We start from the raw sequence: 20,397 nt of genomic DNA, 5'->3' as shown, positions 1-20,397 counted from the left end.
CAGACTCTTCACGCCCTAGTTTAGGTTTTCGATCGCTCTAGCAGAAAGACAATTTGGTTATGTTTTTGACCTTTTTGTCCGAAGAGCAGATTGATGGGGTGGTCAGTGATTGAAAAAACATCAGCCTCTTCTTCCCCATTGCATAACTCATCATAAAATGTTACCATCTAAGTTTGTCTCCTTTTTTTAAGTCTCACTTTGTATTGGTGGGGTTTGAAGATGGTGTTGGGGGACCTCCCTGTTTTCTCTCTGTGGAGGCTGGCTAACTGAACATGTGGCTCTGCAGGCAGGGGTCTATGGACAGGCCCTGCTGGGACATCCCCATACAAGGGTCTTACTAAGATACTGCCAATTTCCTGTTTACCACCACCCACTCCAAACCCCTGACCTTTATTGGTGGCATTTTGCAGTAAAAGGAAATCTCCTTCAGAATGTTACACCTCATGGTTTGTTCTTTTGGTCCTGTTGGTAATTTATTTGTTGGTTCCAGCAAGGTTCAGGATGGGTGTAAAATTCCAAGCTGCTTTTCCACTCTTGCCCATTTGGCACTGTTAGCGTGATTGCATGGTTTTATACACCATTCCATATATTTTTAACTTTCTCATCACAGCTACACTGGGGTTGGGTTTGTAGCAGAGCTCCTCCTAACGGGGGGAATTGTTAAGGAAGAGACCTCAGTGGGGCTACTCATGGGACAGACACACTATAGCATAGGCAACCAACCAGCCAGCATATTCGAGAGGTGAGAGGAAACTTGAGCACTCAGCACAAACCCATGCACACCTGATGAGAACATGCAAACTCCTTACAGAAGATGCCATAGCCCAGAATCAAACTCGGTACCCCTGAGTTGTGACAGAGCAGCACTGTCAAGTCACTTTGCTGCCTGTATCATCTGTTCTTAAATGTACCTGGTTATTACTAAAACGCCTTGGCCTTCATAGTTTGTTTCGATTTTCCACTCACAGCCTGTCATCTTTGCAGTTTGGAACTGGAAACTAAGCTAATTTGCCAGTATTTCTGTGGCATGATGTGGTTCTTCCTTTCCAAAAAAAAGTTTCAGTTGTAATTTCATTTAAAGCACAAAACACATGCAGAGTTCAAGGTTCCTTCTCGGCTTTTTGCATACAGAGTTTCTTCATTGTTTTTTTTTAGGTGAAGAAAGAAAGCAACTTTGACTGAGGGGGACTGTCAGACACAGTCTTCTGTATTACTAGAGTCGTACAGTACCATGTTAGTTCAGTTTCAGCATTTCCAGTTTGCCCAAATTAATTAGATTCTTAAAAGCTCTTCCCAGATTAAGTAATGGGCCATTTTGTCTGGCCCCTCACTGTGTTTCCATAGAAACCTTCCTGGAGGAGGTAGCAAGCCGAAGGACAAGTTTGCTTGTTTTACGCCTAACTGAAGGACAGATTGAACTATCTCTGAAGGATTTCCGTGACCTTTTTTTAATTATAAAATGGCTTGTGATTTTTTAAACCAAAACACTTTGGTATTTTTTACTTTGTATTTTGTACTGTAATGCTACGTTCCAGTTCCATAGAAACCTGAGAGTATTTCTGAGATTTTTGATGTTTGATAATCCAAGGCCATTGCCACAATAGAGCTGCATCTGTATGGTAGCTTTTCTGTCTCCAAGATAGCATTGCACACAATCTTATTAGGAAACTAGATTAATTAGCAGTTTTATAAAACCATATATTTATTCTGGCATATGTCCATCATAGGTTTATAACTATCAGGGAGACAGTGGACAACATATTCCCTTTTCCTCCCCAGTAGTAAAGGATAGCATTTAGCAGGCTGCTCTCCACATTGTGACCTGACTCTCTTGGTCTTTTTTTTCTCAAAATATTGAACCTAGTTAATGAATCCCAGACCCTCCTCTGTGTGAACTCTTTTAAAGAATTTGCTGACCTAATTGATGAGCTCCAACTTATTACCCAAGAAAACTTTTTTGGGAGGTTACGAATCGCTGGTTTGTTGCACCAAGCGCCATCGCTGACACGTGCTCCTTTTTTGTGCTGTTTCTCTCAGGTTGCGGGAGAGCAGAAGTATCACCCAGAGTGCTTCACGTGTCTGAACTGCCGGGCGTTCATCGGAGATGGAGACACCTACGCGCTGGTTGAGCGCTCCAAGCTCTATTGGTGAGCGTGGGTCCGGGGTGGAGAATGGAAGGGGGGGTGGTTTCTCAGTGCATTGGTCGCAGACGTTTTGAGTTCCACTCTGGATCATGTCATTAGACCTCGGCAGCTCCTTGAGTGCTGAGACACCATTGTGCACAGCAGTTGAGCTAGTTTGGTCTGGGCTCTTGCAGCAGTGCAGTAGCCCCTGCGTTTGTGCAACTTGTGATGCTGTCTGTGAGTAATGCACCATTTCTCCAATCTGAACTGAACTCCTGCAAGTCGCTACGGGGTTCGTAGGCAAATCAAAGATGAATGGGTCAGAAGGTGGTTACAGTAGCTTGGAGGAGCCTACCTGCACTTCCTCATTCTGCTCACGTGCATATAGGAGTTGCCACTGTGAACGAAGACTTAAAGACACACTGAATCCAAGTTGAGTGGGTAAAAAATTAAGCACTTATTGGCTTAAAAAAAACAAAAGGGGTTTCATCTTCCTCATTTGCTTTACAGCAGTTTATCAATCCCAGAATCATATCAAGCTACTTCTTGAAGGATTCCAACCTTTAGGAGCCTGGGACTTTGTGCTGATGATAAAAAACTTTTAATTAAACAGCAGTAGCTTTGTATTTAATCATTACAAATGTCTTAAGATTTTCAGAGAAGATGGGTGGTATATACCACGAGTGGTAAATCAACCTTTGCTGGGTTCTGTGACAATATCTGTGCAGCCTGAGAGAGAACTGAAAATCTAGAACAGTGGTCAGGTTGATGAGGAAGACCTCTTCCTGAAACAAGGAAGCAGAACATTATTTGAGATACAAAGCAGTACTGTGTGGCGTGCCGCCAACCCGGAATAATGATTAATAGATAAGATACAGATGGAGAGATAATGACGTTTTTTAAAATTCCAGACACTATTTATGGTTCCTTAATAAAATCTGTGACTAATGAGAAAATTATCTTGGCCACTTCATCTGTTAAAGATGAATCTGATAATGAGTATTAGATTCTGTTGAGCCAGACACAGAAAGATATTTTACCACTATCTTTTACTAACATGTTATAGGTTACAGTAACACTCTGGAATGACGCCACTGCAGCAAAACAAGATATGGATTTAACAGTATAAAAACTAAGTTTTATGTATTATTGATGAAATAAACGTTTTCTTGCCCTGTCTTTTGCATGTATTGTTTCCGACACCAAGTCCTCCACTAGTCCATCTTTAATGTTCCTCTTTGTCTGTAGTGGACACTGTTACTACCAGACCATTGTGACTCCGGTGACCCTGCCAGACACCCCGTGTTCCAAGATCCCCCACACAGTGACCCTGGTGTCCATCCCAGCCTCCACAGACGGAAAGCGAGGTTTCTCCGTGTCCATCGACCAGGGTTGCAGTCCGAACGGCTTCGGGTCAGACCACAGCCACACTGTCCGGGTCTCAGAGTACGTGCACCGTTGCTTTAGTGGGTTCTGCCTCTCTGTTACAAAATCTAAACAACTGGGCAACACTGTACAGTTCTTACTGCTAGTGTATACATCCCTCACAATCCATACAGTATATGTGGGACAGCAGTGTGGTTAGGGTCACACACTTGTAACTGGATGGTTGTGAGTTGACATCCCAGGGGAGACACTGCTGTTGTACCCTTGAGCAAGGTACTTCACCCAGTAAAATGTCTAGCTGTATAAGTGCTTTGCATCAGTGAAATAAAGTAGTAGCACGTTAGCAATTTATCACCAAAGCAAAATGTTTAAATATTGATGAAGTGTACTGCCCTCTGATGAGAGTTTGGCTTCAGCAAAGTATAAGCTGCAAAGCAACTTGCTGGTGTGATTTGGGGTATCTTTTCAAAACATTCAAAACTCAAACAGCTATGTAATCCTGCTTGCATGACATTGAATTTGTAGTTATTAATTGTATCCTGCAATTGCGATATGCTTGACTGTTTAGAGTGGACACAGAATGCATCAGCCCAGATGTGAAGAATTCCATTCATGTCGGGGACCGGATTCTGGAGATTAATGGGACACCAATAAGGAATGTCCCTCTGGATGAGGTAAGCGCAAAACCCACTTTCTCAGTCCCATGGAAACTGTCACAGAATTCGGTATTTCACTAGCATTAAAGAGAATATGCAAAGTTGAGCCTGGTCATTTTTGGGATATCTAGGGACTTGTAAGGAAAACATGGTTCTTGCTCTGTGTGGTGTTGGTGGATGAGTGGTACCCTTTCTCTCCTCTGGGACAGATTTTCTGAATGAATGCCCCCATTATTGTAAAAGAAGACATTGGGCTACAGGAGATGCTCTCTTGTGAATGAGACATTAAACTGAGGTTTTCACAACATGGTCATTAACATCCTCTGTGTCCTGGATACATTCCAGATAAACACCAGTGAAGCTGGATTATGCTAATAATTATTATTGTTGTTTGTTGTTGTTCTAAAGATGAATGTACTGTACTTTGGGAGAAAATAAAAATGAGTCTTGCTTTTTAAAAACAGAGACTGGCAATGCATCGCTTCTGACCTCAGCAGTGCGTTCTGTAGGTTTTGAAGTGTAGATTTAGGGTCTCATGGCACTCCAGTACCTGTGGTTGGATGCCGAGAGGTGTCCTTTAGGGAGAGGGGAGCTGGTGTAGCTGAAGCGGGGGTTCTGTCCGACGCCTGACTCCTGCCGTCTCCGTCTCGCAGATTGACCTGCTGATCCAGGAGACGAGCCGCCTGCTGCAGCTCACGATCGAGCATGACCCCCACGACCCGGGCACGGGGGAGGAGGTGGACGGCCCGAGCCCCCTCTCGGACGTGGGGAGCCCCGTCAAGCCAGTGTTGCACCCCCCCCACAGCGACGTCGCAGGCATGCGATCCCGTATGATCACGTAAGGGCTCTAGGCGTTTGTGAGTGCAGCAGGGAACAAAGCGCTAGAATCACCGCACTCTGTGCAAGACTTTCTCAACGGGAACTGTAGATGGATATGTTTCAAGAGAGCACGAAGGAGGACAGTACTTCACTCCACTGTGACACTTACCAAGGAGAAGGTGGTCCCCCCCTTACAGTAAATGTGTAATAGTTGAGAGAGTTCAGTTTTGCACAAGTGAATTACTTGTACATGGATTTGCAATATTGGGGTAAATATAGTTGAATTTCCCTTTACATATGATGTCAAATAAAAGCATTCTATATAAAATAAAGTAGCAAGTGGATTTTTAAATAAGTGTCAAGTGGCTTAAGATAGGAGTCTAATTGAATGGGCTTGACTTTGGGAAATGATGGTTTCACAGTGAATTTGACTCAGGTACTGTTTGTTCCCTATGTCTCTAATGATCTTCCCTGACCCCTCTTTTACCCTCGGTCCCCTTGTTCACACTGCCCAGTCGCAGCTGCAGCATCGACAAGTCGCCCTGCTCCAGTAACGCGGCGTCGCCTCTGTCCCAAAGGAAGGACATCGGGCGCTCCGAGTCCCTGCGCGTCGTTTCCAACCGAACGCACCGCATCTTCCGGCCCTCGGATCTCATCCACGGGGAAGTGCTGGGGAAGGGCTGCTTTGGCCAGGCCATCAAGGTACCTGGGGCTCCCGACACACCGTCTGCCATGTGCATTTACAATGGAGCACGTTTCTCTCCAAGGGCCCATTGCTGGGGATGGTCTTATCTATCCAGCCTTTGTCAGGAAGCCTCTTATTCCTCTTGCTAAGGGTTGTAGCAACCTGCACAAGGCCAGACTGCACCCTGGAGGGCCTGTCAGTGTTTCACATTTAGAAATAGCAATAAACTGAGCCAGACCATGGAGCGTGGGAGGAGACTTCTCAAAAACCCTTCCAGAGGCTGGAAGAACATGCAGCCACACAGAATGCACTCCTGTCTTCAAGGGCTGTGGGGCAGCAGTGCAAACCAGCTGCCGGTCTCGCCCTCATTTTTAATCATTACATTTTTAATCATCTTATTCTCTTACAACCTCTGTTTTAGTTTTTCTGAGGTCCACCAGCCTTTATCTTTCCTTAAGCTGTATGAACTAATTATTCAGGCTTAACCTCATCTTGTCATGGGTAAACAAATATGCTGAATGGCGTGGACTTTATGGATTATGTGTTAAAAGAACTGTAGTATGTAAGATTAACAGTAGATGGCAGCATAGATATTACTTTTTCAGTCTTGCTCAATCATATACTGTAATATGCAAAGGAACAAGTAATCGGTTTATCCCATGCTGAAAAGAGAAGAAAGAAAACACGTTTCCACAGCTGAAACGTTGTGTTTTCTTTCTTCTTTTTTTCAGCATGGAGTAAACCAATTACTTGTTCCTTTGCAGCCTACGCATGCTGATGCAACTACGCACCTGAACTACTGTAATATGCACTTTCTATTCCTATGTCCTGGGTGTGATGGAGATCCCTGTAATAGTGGTGTCTGGGAATGGCTATAATTCGGTTTTATTTTCAGAAAAACAGGATGTTTTCAAATTTGCTGCAGTTTATTTTACGCTCTATAGTAAAATTGGTATATAGTAAAATTTACTTACAGCGTGACCTTAATTCAGCAATAACCTACTGCTCACAGGCGTTCGAGAATTGACAAAGGATGGCCGAACTCAGTTTATATTTGAATTTTTACACGTAGGACCTGACCATACTCCTGGCTAAACCTCTCCAGGATGCCGATGATGGGAAAAAAAAGAGTTCCAATAAGGAATTGTTCTCACACACAAAACAAAATTCAGTGATTCATGATAGGTGTGAGTTTTATTGATGCTACTTCCTTTTCCTGTTAGGTGACACACCGGGAGACAGGAGAGGTCATGGTGATGAAAGAGCTGATCCGATTCGACGATGAAACTCAGAGAACCTTCCTCAAGGAGGTACAGTATGACAAGACCCCTTTCCTGGGGCACGGTGTCCAGTGTGACGAGGATAGTGTTGCTTTCGGTCCAGAAACCAGTATTTCATTGCTGCCATTAGAGCTCCTTCCAATAGACTTTGTGAGGTGTCGAGGACAAGAACAACAAAAAAAGAAAAAGGCTTTGTAGGCATAGCCCAACCCCATTCCTGCTCTCCTTCGAGGGTGTTGGCTGAATCTATTTTCAGCTTTGTGAAGTGGCTTGGCCTGTTTATAGATCATCCATAGAACACGAATAGCCAGATTCTAAAGAATGTGGCCTGAAGAACGGAACCTGCTTTTTTCAGTAAACTTTAAAATAAACACCTGGGCCGAGACTACTTCCCACCTGCACTCAGTATTGCTTTTCTGGAGTTTTTTCTTAGTTTTGGGATGGGGTTTCTTTATAAGGCTGGAACTACAGTCCATGTATGTCAATTAACCTAAAGAGAACCTACAAAGCTATGAAAAAAATAATACTTTGTTAAGCAAGCTTACCAGCCCGAAGTAACTCTGGTTAAGTGTGGATTTTTGTGCCATCTTATTCAGATGTAATTCATCACATCTGTGCAGAAAAGCTCCCAGTGGCCCAGAAAGCTGAAGTCTTCTTCTGCACACCATGTCCACATAATTGAGTTGTGTTGATGGATTAACGTTTGTAGCTGTCCGTCTTTGCAAACCAAAGGTCATGAGTAGAAACTACACAGACGTGCATTTAAAACCAAAAGCAGGAGATACTGCTTTATACAAAGGGCAGTATCAGAACCAATGGCCAGCTGCCCAGCTATGTTGAAGCAGATACCCTAGCTTCTTTTAAGCAACAGCTGGATGAGATCTTTGGATTAATTAGCTACTAGCAACTGCACTCACCAAGAGAAAGGAGCTACAGTAGAGTTCTTGTAAATAAAGCAATCTCTGTGACTGCAGTTGTTTCTGCTTGCCACCTTGTACACTGTATTTATGGTGTGAAAGCACCACAGCTGAGGGTGAAGACCAAAATATGGCCCCTGCAGCAACGATTTGCCAAACAAATTGCATAAATCCAAAACAAGGGATAATTACCCCTGTGCAATACTATTATTATATGGCCATTCATGTGGCGTTAAGCACTGCCAAAGTTATTTTAACTGAAGGGATCTGTTCCAATAAAATAAAGGGGAGAAATGCAAAGACAGGACAGCTATGTCTTCATTTTCAGTAGTCAGGGGTGTTTTTTAGTGGCACTATCTAATCATTACAGCATTTCAGTGGAGAAAAAAACGTACAAAATGAAATATGAACTGGGAGTGCTAACCCTTCCATTAACCCCTGCGGAATTCAGGTGAAGGTCATGCGCTGTCTGGACCACCCCAATGTGCTGAAGTTCATCGGGGTGCTGTACAAGGACAAGAGGCTCAACTTCATTGCCGAGTACATCAAAGGGGGGACCCTGAGGGAAATGATTAAGACGATGGTGAGTTAATGCCGTTTCTCTTAGTGCTGGCAGCCTTCGAACTAGTCTTCAGTCCCGCTCTGCCTGAGAGGCAGGTGTTGAAGTGAAATCGCTTGTTCAGAGAGTTGTGTTACTGGCTCAGTGACTCCTGGTTTATTCATAGTTGTTTTAACCCCTCAGCTCAATGTCTTTACAAGATGCGAAAGTAATGTAATTTGACTAATAAAAGGTTTTTTTATGTTTTTTTTTGTGCTCGTACACAGAAATAGAGAGGGTGAACAATTTAATATCATACAGTATGTGAGCTCTGTAATTCCATAATGCTGAGCTCTGACTCTTTAATGGTGTTGTTTTCTCTCAATTAGGACAGCAAATATCCATGGAAGCAGAGAGTGAGTTTTGCCAAGGATATTGCAGCTGGAATGGTATGTTGATGAGAGAACATCTGTAGCGTATCTTCTCTGTGAATGGTAATTGAACAGGATGGTACGAAAACAGAAAAGTAAAAAATGTGTTTTGTAATGAGTACTCCCCATTAAGCAAGGGAAGCCATTTCTGTGCTTTTCTGTCTTGCACTGCCCTCTTGTGTTCCTATGCACTAATTGCACACAGTGAATGCTGGTCCATCTTACTCAATGTGACCTCCAGGACTAGCTCACTGATAATTGAATGTCGCCCATCCTCAGCAATCGGTCATCTTTCTCTTGTGCAGGGCTTTCACACAGATAGAATAATGCCTCAAGGTATTTACTTTGACCTGCCATAAATTGTTCCTTGTGCTGAAAACACGTGAAATATGCCTTTCAGAAAAGATTGAGTCACAATGCGTTACTTAACATACCGCTTCTTATCTTTTAGACGTACCTGCATTCCATGAACATCATTCACCGGGATCTGAATTCCTACAACTGTCTTGTACGGGAGGCAAGTATAACATTGTCTGCACGTTTTGCTGCGTTACTAATGTGTCTGTCCCACTGTAGTAGAAGGGCTCACTCGGAAGACTGGAATGACAGGCCATCAGGGCAAAAGTGAATTCACCTTGTTAGTTATTTTAAAAATCTTTTGGGGTGAGGCGAAGACTGAAAATGAATCTCTTACTGACTTCTGAAATAGAATGCGCGTTTAATGTTCCTGTAGAGGACAGGCCTCCTGCTGTAGTTCTGAGGAGACCCCTTGTACGCACCACTGCTGTTAACAAATTCAGCACATAACAGAGAAATTGAGTGTATGGCAAAAGCTAAACTTCTACATTGGGTTAGTAATAACAGCAAAAATGCCTTTTCAAAACCCAAGGGCTCTGTACGTAGTGAGAAGAAGTGCAATAAAAAGTATAATAAAAACTTAAACAAGAACGTACAGAATGTAGGACAATCAGACATACTGTAGGCCCTAGTAAACAGGATATAGAAAGTTTAAGGAAGCAAAAAGAAATGGCACCAGCAGTAGAAAATGAAATTGATGGGATTGTTATTGAAAAGCCCTTTAAGTGTGAGATCTGCAGCGGAGATGTGGCAGAGAGAGCTGACGTTCCCTTCCTGGCCTCTCCCTACAGAATAAGAGTGTGGTTGTGGCCGATTTCGGGCTGGCCCGCCTCATGGTGGAAGACAAGAACCAGGACAGGCTGTCCGCTGGGAAGCTGCCTGGGCTGAAGAAGCAGGACCGCAGGAAGAGGTACACCGTGGTGGGCAACCCCTACTGGATGGCCCCCGAAATGATTCATGGTAAGGAGGGAAGGTGGAACTCTTCTCACGGCTGAACCCTGCTGGGGACGCCACAGAACAGCTGCTCAAAAACACGAAATGCCGCAACTGAAATGTGACACTCATTCTTTTTTTAATACTGATGCAATTATATACATAATTGGCTTTTTCAATGCCATATAATAGGTCTTCTTGTAATCAGATTTCCAATGCTGTTTCAAAAGAGATCTAAAGGTGATTAATGGTTGACTGAACTACAATGCATGCACTCCTGTTGCCAGTGGACTGTCATATGTTACAGTATGTGAGCTGTAGAGTCCACATTTGCAAAAACATTTGCTGTTTTTGCTCATTTCAAGCTTTTGTGCAACTCAAAAGGCCTGTAGTTATCTGGGGGATATAAACCAAACTCCTTTGTGGTCTTAATAGATTATCATATCCCAATGTGTCATCTGAAAACCTTAAGTTTATTGCTGAAGGAAATGTATGTCTCATGTTGACAGACTGTACAAGGCTGTGTTTGAAATACCAAAGCCAAAGAAAAGTCTTCGGCAAGCTATCTTTCTGCTCTATACTAAACTAAGCTATAACAGAAAACTAAAACGGGTGCCACAACAATCCCAACCCCTCTTCTTCTTACACCTCTCTTGTCCCGATGTCCCGTACTGGCATTGACTTAATGTAAGGATACACCCACTTCCAAAAATGCATTCCATTTGCATGGGAGGGGAGTAAAGAAACTGAACGTACAGTAACAATGGTCACCCTTGTTACATTTTATGATGTGTATCTGACTTGTTCTCTTTCAGGGCTGAGCTATGATGAAAAAGTAGACGTCTTTTCCTTTGGAATTATGCTCTGTGAGGTGAGTGCTTTACAGCACAAACTGTGCAAGATATGTAACAATTGACTTGGTGGGATAAGGACAGCCTTTCATCTAGCTTTCATTTTGTATACCGTCTTATTTTGGAACATCAGGGTTTTTTTTCATGTGTAGCTCCAATATGGTAAGAATTTAATCTGCATCAAGGGCAATGTGAAGTGCTCAGAATAGCTTTGTGGTTTCATACATGTAATTTTCAGGCACATGTAATGAAGGGAGGCTTTTCCTGATGTGGTGCCAGAGAGTACAAAGGAACCAGATTATAGCTGCAAGTCCAGATCAGTCGGCCAATGTGGTTTCCTGCTCCTCCTTTTCAGATTATCGGCAGGGTGAATGCAGATCCGGATTACCTGCCTCGGACGATGGATTTCGGCCTGAATGTGAAAGGATTCCTGGACCACTACTGTCCCTCTGACTGCCCCCCCTCCTTCTTTCCGATTGCTGCCCTGTGCTGCGACCTGGATCCTGAGAAACGGTGAGGGGCAGTGACACTGGTCTCTTACACCCCCTTTCCAGCCGGGCCCCTGGCAAACCTGAGCCTAGCTGAGCCTGCGCAGTGAGTTTGGGTTTCGGCTGAAGGGCACGAGAACAGTCAGGAGCGCAGCAGCATAAGACAGATCTCCAACAAGAGGAAGCCATTCGATCTCATTGAGCTCAAGGTCTTGAAAGTCAAGGTATTTACTTCAGCAACAGGCTGGGTAGCTTGCTCCAGACCCCCACAGCCGTCTGAGTAAAGAAATGCCTCCTGTTCACTGGCATCATAAGCCTTATACCTTTTCCTAAAGACTGAATCTGCCCTAATTGTGCCAAGAGACATGCAGACCAGGGCGGAATTTTTCTTGTTGTCTTCTCCTACACAACCAGCTGTGATTCTCTCTCTCTTTTGCACGCCAATGGATGTAAATGGTGGTTAAGCCCGCACCCTGGCCTTACTGCCAAACCAGTACCAGAAGGCTTGTGTGGCTGGAGTTTCAGGATGTGGGAAAACTTTTAATTTTAGCTCAGGCACACCTGGAAAGACCTATAACCATATGTGAAAGTCATAGTAACAGTGTTCAAGCACTTTAAGTAACAACACACCCTTACTGTATATGCTCTTTCTGTTCTGCTCGTTACTACACCTTGATGTCTACTGAGGTGTAGGTGTAGAGACCTTTGACATGCACTACTGATTCTTTGCCTGTACTGGGCTGTAGAGGCTAATAATCTGCATTCTGGTTCTTGAGATCTGAGGGTGGTCTTGTTTTCATTCTGCCCAAGCTCTATATGAGTTAACTTAAAGAACTGTTTACAAGGCTCTAATCACAAAAGATTACATGAGTTCCATGTGAAAACCAGCAACATACAGTAGTGAGTCTACAGGACCTATGTTGAGAATTGTGACCCTAAATAATGGAAAAATGTAACCTAATCATAGTGTAGTATTTGCAGGTCAATCATACTGTGACTGATGACTCCAACATTTGGAATAGATCAGAAGTCTGTATGGGATTTTAAAGACCTACTTGATACGCTGATAATGCAGTCAGAAATGATTTTAATGGCAAATAGATGATTGTGAGTATTAATAAAGTCCTCAGCTCCCTGTAGCTGTGCAGGTTGTATATCGGTGCTGGCACGTGTGTCCCCCAGGTGAATGACTGTCCATGCTGTGCTTATTTTAGACCTTCCTTTGCTAAGCTGGAGGAGTGGCTGGAGAATCTGAAGATGCACTTGGATATTCGCTTGCACCTCACGTCAGAACTGGAACAGGTCAAGCGGGCCTTCTGGGAGAACCACGCTCGCTCCGAGAACGGGCTGCACACACACCCCGAGCATCCCGAGCATCCCGAATAGCCCTGCCCCGCGGGGAGCAGGCTGGGACTGGACGGGTGTGGATCCTGTTGGTAAGACGCAGCGAGAGACCAAGCCCACGTCAGCCAGAGCTCCCCAGAATGGCGGCTGTCCCACAACGTGTAGGTAGTTAATGTTGGCACTGGTGACCACCATCGCTGTCTGCTCTGGGGAAATCTAGAACACAAAAAATATTGATCTCTGATCTTCTGTGGTTAATAAGCAAAAGGCACTTTTACATCAGATGAACCTGGAATGTCACTTCATCACAACGGTCTTAGCCTGTTGAATGTTAGATTCCTATTTGTTACATATTCACCCCCAGATACATATTATACAGTCATTGTCATGGATATTGTTATACTAATACTGAAATTATTGTGTGAAAACATCTGGGGAAAAACACTATATGTGTTGCAGTTGCAGATGTGTTTTCACCAGTGTTCGTGGATCGTTTGAAGGTATGTGTTTCCTACAGCCTCAGATCCTCTGTCTTCAATTGTCATTTAAAAGTTTTGACTTGGCTTTGACTTTCAACTGTAGTTTAAATGATTTGTGAAACAGCGTAATCCTACAAATTAAGGTCCCATTTATGTCTCAACGTGAGTTGAAACTGGCTTCAGATCTCATTGCAGAACACAAAAAATGTAGCATAATAAACAACAATGCATGATTGTAAACAGCCCACTTGGGTCAAAATGTAAACTTTGTTAGATATATTTGTGCTCTCTGATGTCAGTGGCACTAGTACTATCGTAAGATCAAACAGGATTCTCATCTGTAATGTGAGTGTGACTCCAGCATCAATTCCTCAGTGTCACATGCTGTGTGTATCAGTGACCTTGTCTGTCTGCTGTGACTTTAAGTCTTATAGGTAAACTCTTTATGACTTTATACACAAAACATTTTGACTTTGTTTTCATCAGAAAAAAGATGATTTTTTAACTTTTACTTTTCCTCTGGAGTTGAAAACTCCTTTCTTATGTTCAGCCCCCAGGTGACTGTATATAATCTGTTAAACATGTACAGTAAATGTTTTAAATATGATATATGTACAGAAATATTTTATATATTGATGCTTCATTGCCATATTTTTATTAAGCTATATGTAAAATAAATCTGGATTTAAAACAATATCTTGCTTGGCAATAGACACTGGCGTTTTACAGAACAAAGTGACTGCAGTACCCAGCAGCTGTTTAGTGTTGCTGCTGTGAAGGGTGAAGAGTGGAATGTAAAGAAAATGAAGGAATGTATCTTCTAGTGTTCTGTATAGCCCTCTTTAAAGCTTTCCCCTCGTTTTAAATTGCCTGCAATTGAGGAATTTCTTGCAATGTGTTGTACGTCAGTGTACTAAAACAATATCACTTGACGTCTCAAGTCTGCACATTAGTCACAGGAGCTGCCACTCTGCATGCCCTACAGTGCAGGACTGACATGCTTTCGATCTCTAGGCTAACTTTTACTGTGAATGACACAGAAGTAACAAGGTGACTTGAGAGAAAGCATTGTGCTGAGATGTGCGTTTTGCTTGTTAACTAATGTCTTAGCCTTGCGCATCTTGAATGGGAACATTAGAAAGGAAGGATCTGAAGATGAAGGAAGCTAATTGAGGAATTCCTCAAATTAAAAATGTAGCTCAGTTCCTCAGAGGGTCTGTGTCTTGGGACCTTTAGAATATCTTTGTAAATACATGTACATTTACATGCAGCACATTGTTGGCCTTAACTAAAAGGTGAAAGAGGTGCAAAAAGCAGCCCCTTGCTCCACAGATAGGCACTAACTGTAGTTCTCACTCCAGCATGTACTCAATATGTTCCATTCTCCTTGAAATGTTTTGAGTGTAATATACTTCTCACAGAAATGAAACTCATGAGATTTGATTTAGCCATTTTTAATAACATTCTGGGGGCTGGCCCTTGAATCCTGTTTTTAGGATCCAGAACCACAGCACTGCTGTTGAACTGTCTCTCACTACTCCCAAGCCGTTTCCTGTTTACAAAGCCTGATACTGTAAATATGTCTGTAAACGTCTGTGCGTGTACAATACTAGTCTTTTCTCTGGGATGAGCTGCATGGCATGATGGCTAGTTGTTAGTACTTCTACTGCTTCAAAACCAAGCTATACTTGTGAACCTTAGCAAACTTAAACAAAATAAAGGATGGCAGGTTTGTAGGAACAACAGAGACTAGCTAAAGGAAAAGAAAACCACCGCATTGCTCTATAAATGCAACCACTGTAATCTTTCTGTAGAATTTTATTTGCACTATATTTTTGAGAACAGCTGCCCTAGAGGCATTTTTTCTTTGGTAACTGGAGAAAGATTTATCGGCGTTGGCTATTTAATGAATGCAAGTCGCTGAAGGAACATTTTTAAAAGTAAAAGTGGGTTCCAGGGAATCTTCCATTAGCAAACAGAACTGATTGCAGGTGTATTCTGCTTACAAACCCATCACATGATGCTTTTCCCAACATTTAACACAGCTCTGTGCTTGATCATTTAAAGTGTTTCCAGTGTGCCTGAAAAGACACGCACTTGGCATGTTTTTCACTTAATTTTTATTTAGTCATTTTCACTTTTTAAAAAGGAGCTAAAAAAAGCTCTTCTTGTGTGCCTGCAATTTTTGTTTTTATTTGAATGGTGTTCAAATGATAGAGAAAAGTTTTATGTTGGCTTTTGGTTTTCATGAAAGATAAAGCCAATGTTAATAATGTAGTTGGCTTCACTGTACATTTTGTTTTCTGGTTGTTGTATTTCTGCATTTCACCTTGCTCATAAAATAGAGGAGGCTGCAGAACAAGAGCAATCATGTATTTGTGCGTGCGCTGCAATTTGCTGATAGGCAGAGAAAAAAAATCTACGAAGACCTGATTGAATTCTTCCTCCTGCAGCTGCTGGGCTTGGAACCAGGAGGAGAGAAGGTCGTTCTGAGAAGGTGTAAGCCTGAATGTAAGACAGATTGGATGTTTTAAAAACTACATGCAATTTGTCTCTGTTTGCTATTGAAAGACAGAAAAATTTCTCCTTGGGCCCTCCTAATGCCTGCAGACAGATCCTTTGTTTAAGATGTTCTGTGTCAAGACAGTCTGTGATACTACAGTACATGTAATCTCCACCCAAAAGTTCCACATCAGATTCCTTTTCAAGAAATCCCCAACTTTCATTGCCTCTTGAAGAACCACTGTAGGCCTTCCTTTATTAAAACCATTTAAAGCCCCCAGTCAGAATGGGAATCTCAAGATGTTAAACCAAACATAAATGTGCAGGAGTAACATTATGATGGTATGTTATGCCAAAACATACCTTTATTTTACCAGTAATATCCATTGAGAACAAATTCTCATGTACAGTGACAGCCCTCATACCCAATTCCACAGCAGGGCATGGAGCTGTCAAGGAAGCATCAGGTATTTCACCTGTGCTTCCAACCTGCAACCACTCCATTCCGGAGTCCTAACCACTAGTCCATGCTGGTGCCAGAACTGTTTGGCAGGATTGTTTTGGAGAATGTCTTTTTGGGTACCAGCCCCTTTGGATACCTGCTCCTCTGCTATGTTTTACAAACAAGTCACTACGTTGCCCAGAGCTCTCTGAAGTTAACACAAGGTTAACTAAATATGAGAGCCTAAATATGAGAAGGCTTCACAACATTATTTTAAATCAGCATCCGTTGGCTTTCACGCCTTAAAAAATTCCCCTCTGTTTAGAACTCTTCTATGTTTTGCAAAGCTTGCTATTTTTAAAGAGCGTGTTGCCACAGTTCTTCTTTACAAAGGACCATTACCTCTCATAGCTGTGCCTTTGTTTTAAGCTAGCCTTGCCAACGACTTGCAGCTAGTTTGTTTTAAATTATTTTATATGATAAATACAAGCCTGTATAGATTTTTTATCATTGCTAATATCTTGTTTAATTACATTCTGTCCAGTCTCTTGTATCATGTTTTGTATGTATCATATCTTTGTGGTCTTTTTATTATCTGTGAATTATAATTTTTTATTGTTCTTATTTAATTATTTTTTTTACACAAGCTGTGAAAAACATTCTGTGCACTTTAATCCAAGAAGTGAACCTTGAGAGTCTATGGAGATGACTCTGTATTTCACTGGAGCTGGAATAAAATGGCCCATTCCCTCAGATCTTTTGTCTCTGTGTTGGTTTGTCTGTTTTTAATCTTTACAGTTTCACAATAAAGTACACAGGGCTTGGAACAGTTCTACATTTTACATTACATAAGCTTTCTTAACCCAAGGATTATGTTATCACATCTTAGTGGCTTTCCTGGTTTCTTCATTCTTACCAATATATTTGCATTCTGTTTTTTGCTGTAGGCTTAATGAAAGTGTAGTCGTGCAGTATTTCTAACCCAAATGTCCTCAGCAAATTCTGCACAGTGCAGGAGACGTATTTAATGAAGACAAAGAAAAAACTGGCCTTTAAATGTGCTGATCCAAATTCTCCTGGAGAACCTGCAGCCTGTGTTAAAAGCTAAGATTTCAGAATTGCATTATGAGATTTGCAGGCATGCACTTATTGTTTATATGGATGTTTTTCATTACTTAGGTATTTGGTTGTTTGTTGATATATTTCAATTGCTATGTTGATATATTGCTATACTGTATATAGCAATATACAGTAGAGTAGCAATATTCAATTCACCACTTTTCATCTAAGGATTTTGCACTTTGAGTAGGTGATAGGGAGATGAAAGAACCATCCATCCTTTTTCGTTAACTACTTTGTTCTTGGCGGTAAACGCTACTTAAATATCTGCTTGCAGTGGGATTTACTACTTGTGCTGTATATCTGCTACTTGATGCTAAGTCTTACATTTATTTAAGAAGGGGGGATAAACAGGAAAGGGGTATTTACATTGAACAGGATGCTCAAATTACCGAATTAGCATTTCTGCAAGAATGTTCACTGGGTGTTTCTTTTTCGCCTATGTAAGACTTTCCTGTTTATAAAACTGGTAATTATGAACAGTTTTAGAGACGTATGTGCAAAATGTCATTTTGGGTGCAGCTGTATGAAGTATTGTGACTGTTCGACTGTAATTATCTTGGTTTTGCTCATCCTGACAGCCATTTTATACTTTGTTCTACCACGCTTCCGTAGAAATAACAAAACTTTAATAGCACTTATGGAGAGAACATCCAGTTAGGAAACGGACATTCGGAATTTTAATACGTCCTAATAAATTTTCACCACCTCTGTCGTGAGTGAATATCAGTCCTTTGGGAAAAGTAAATGAACTATGTCGTTCTTGGTGTTTACGTCATCGCCTGACGGCAGCTCTGAAGTGTCCATGTGCTGTTGTTTTCATTCCGCCGGCGGGGCACGCCATCCCTTGTGACGTCACTCCAGTCTGGCATTTAAAAAGCTCGCCTTGCCCTCCAGTGCATTCAGTACAGTGTGGAGCTACTGCAGGAAAACGCGCTCAGGCAGGGGGAAATCTGAGCCGAGCGTTTGTGCAAAAGCCCACAGGCTAGCGGGGCTTCTGTTAATCGCCATCTGGTGCGTCCAGCGCCGTGCAAACACGGAGGAATTACAGAAGTCGCATAAACCGCAGAATTCCGCGCGATTACTTATAAAAATAACCGAGAGCTTTCAGAATGGAGAACACCTCTTCCAACAGCAGGTTTAGAAGCCAAATGTTCAATCACGGTAAGTTCAAATTGATGTTTTTACTTAATAATCAGTTTTGCGTGCAGCCTTCCAAACGTTTAGCTTTAGGTTTGAATCAAGAATTACTGATAAGCACTTGGAATAAAAATGTTAATTTCTTCCATTTGGTCTTCGCCACCTTAAATCCTCTCTGGATGCTTTAAATATTTAATATTGTCTGAGCTGTGTGGAGACAATTCTTTAGTGATTTAATTATTTTGGCGCATTGGTTCTCGGCCAATAAGCTTAAGTAGCTTGTTATCATAAATCAAACAGTTTCTTTCCATTTCAATGAGGGAGGAAATAAACTTTCCAGTGTGGATGAACACTGTAAGGTCAAAGAAAAGGCTGTCAAACTGAGGTGCAAAGATACATTACATCCCCGGTACCTGCAGAATCGGAGAATACAGGTTAATTATGTCTAATGTAGCAGATAATTACAGATGTTTGCTTATTAACTCTTGACATTTCGAGTCCTCGACAGCCAATTCTGTTTTACAGACTTCATTAGTCAATCCTATTTAAATGGGTGGCCATAACGATCTTAATTCAAAAGCCTTTATACTTTACCCAACGCTATTTATATTACATGGCCTCTGGAATAAAATTAAACGCGCTGCGTACCCTGCGGTTTCGGTGAATATTGAGGTCAGGTGTCACGTTTGAAAAGGGTGATATTGATAGGGACAACTGGAACTCTGTGCTAGGTTAGCTGTTGCGTTCCTAGATGAGCACAGAAAATAAGGATTCAACGTTATTGTGCCCTCTCACTCCTAAGAGTGTGGAGTAGTTTTGTGAAGTAGGTTATTATTAAATTGCACATTTACCTAGTCTTGGCTAGTGGCCTTCACAGCACAAATCCAGGGTGGCCAGACTGTCTTGGACAGAGCTACCATCCAACAGGTGTTCAATTATCCGTTGCTAAACAGGTGCCTTGATCAATTAAGTGATTTTAAAACTCGTTTGGAAAGAAAATACCAATCCCCTGTCACTCTCGAGGACCTCGGTTGTCAATTTGTTAACTGAACCAATTTACTGTTTGACACTTTTGTAAGTTGTGTTTGTTCCAAGGCTTTACAATCTGGCAATTAAAGGATCTAAGACCCTGTGGACTATAGCTTTCCATGACCTGGCTTGGTCTCCAGTTTGGGGAGTCTTCAGTAAATCTGAAGTACATACATTTGACAGGAGTTAAGAACTCAATTAGTGAGCTACTCTTTGTCACAAATTGAGGTTACTCCTTTCACATAATGTGTTCTGAAAATATCCCATAAACGACTGCTATCAAGGAAAAGATAGTGACATACTTTTAAAAATGTAATGTTGGTGCATGGCATGTTTTTTTTAATCATTTTATGACACATTTATGATGGCAAGGCTTCTCAGATGGGATGTGTGCTAGGCAAGTGGTTTATTCCCAAAGGAATAGAGAAATGCTTTTTTTTTTCTCTCCAAGCATGCATCTGTATTTTGAAGTGTTGGAGAAAAGTCTAATGCCTGAGAACAGGAGGCACTGTGTACATAAGAGGTTTGGGAATATGGGACAAACGATCCACATTGTAGAAACTTAAACCAGGACTTCTTTCAAGAACTGTCTTGACCAACTTCTTGGTTGAATTACAGTAGCTACAACCAAATGGGCTTAATGGGCAGTTTGTACTCCTCTCATTTGTAACATTTCTTATATTCTTATGAATATTAAAGATTCATCTTCAGCCAAAACAGTCCCAGATTTACATTTTCAAATATTTTTTGATATCATTGCGCAAGTCCACCGTTTAGCAATCTGCGTACTTGTTTGACAGAAACAGCCGCAGTCAGACCCATATAAAGCAGTCTGTGTAAGTTCAAAACTTTATAACCAAACCCAACACATTCACTTA

The 20,397-nt window shown here is 41.9% G+C and overlaps 1 protein-coding gene across 4 annotated transcripts in view; it reads left to right on the top strand.

Moving 5' to 3' along the window:
* The window catches only part of LOC148643499 (LIM domain kinase 1-like), a 57,370-nt gene extending 40,384 nt beyond the window's left edge, over positions 1-16,986 (top strand). For all 4 annotated transcript variants that reach the window (XM_088616220.1, XM_088616222.1, XM_088616221.1 and 1 more), the window contains 13 exons: positions 2,038-2,147; positions 3,372-3,569; positions 4,078-4,183; positions 4,819-5,003; positions 5,500-5,686; positions 6,893-6,979; positions 8,318-8,449; positions 8,794-8,853; positions 9,287-9,352; positions 9,984-10,152; positions 10,941-10,996; positions 11,332-11,489; positions 12,679-16,986. In XM_088616220.1, the coding sequence (XP_088472346.1) occupies positions 2,038-2,147; positions 3,372-3,569; positions 4,078-4,183; positions 4,819-5,003; positions 5,500-5,686; positions 6,893-6,979; positions 8,318-8,449; positions 8,794-8,853; positions 9,287-9,352; positions 9,984-10,152; positions 10,941-10,996; positions 11,332-11,489; positions 12,679-12,850 (1,686 nt within the window). In that variant the 3' untranslated portion in view covers positions 12,851-16,986. The remainder of the gene's footprint in view (positions 1-2,037; positions 2,148-3,371; positions 3,570-4,077; positions 4,184-4,818; positions 5,004-5,499; positions 5,687-6,892; positions 6,980-8,317; positions 8,450-8,793; positions 8,854-9,286; positions 9,353-9,983; positions 10,153-10,940; positions 10,997-11,331; positions 11,490-12,678) is intronic.
* The last annotated feature ends 3,411 nt before the right edge of the window (positions 16,987-20,397 follow it).

The sequence above is a fragment of the Lepisosteus platostomus genome, chromosome 22 (genome assembly GCF_059453375.1).
Source record: "Lepisosteus platostomus isolate fLepPlt1 chromosome 22, fLepPlt1.hap1, whole genome shotgun sequence".
In the NCBI taxonomy this organism is placed as follows: domain Eukaryota; kingdom Metazoa; phylum Chordata; class Actinopteri; order Semionotiformes; family Lepisosteidae; genus Lepisosteus; species Lepisosteus platostomus.
Note: the sequence above shows the minus strand (reverse complement) of the source record. Positions and strands in the feature narration are given on the sequence as shown.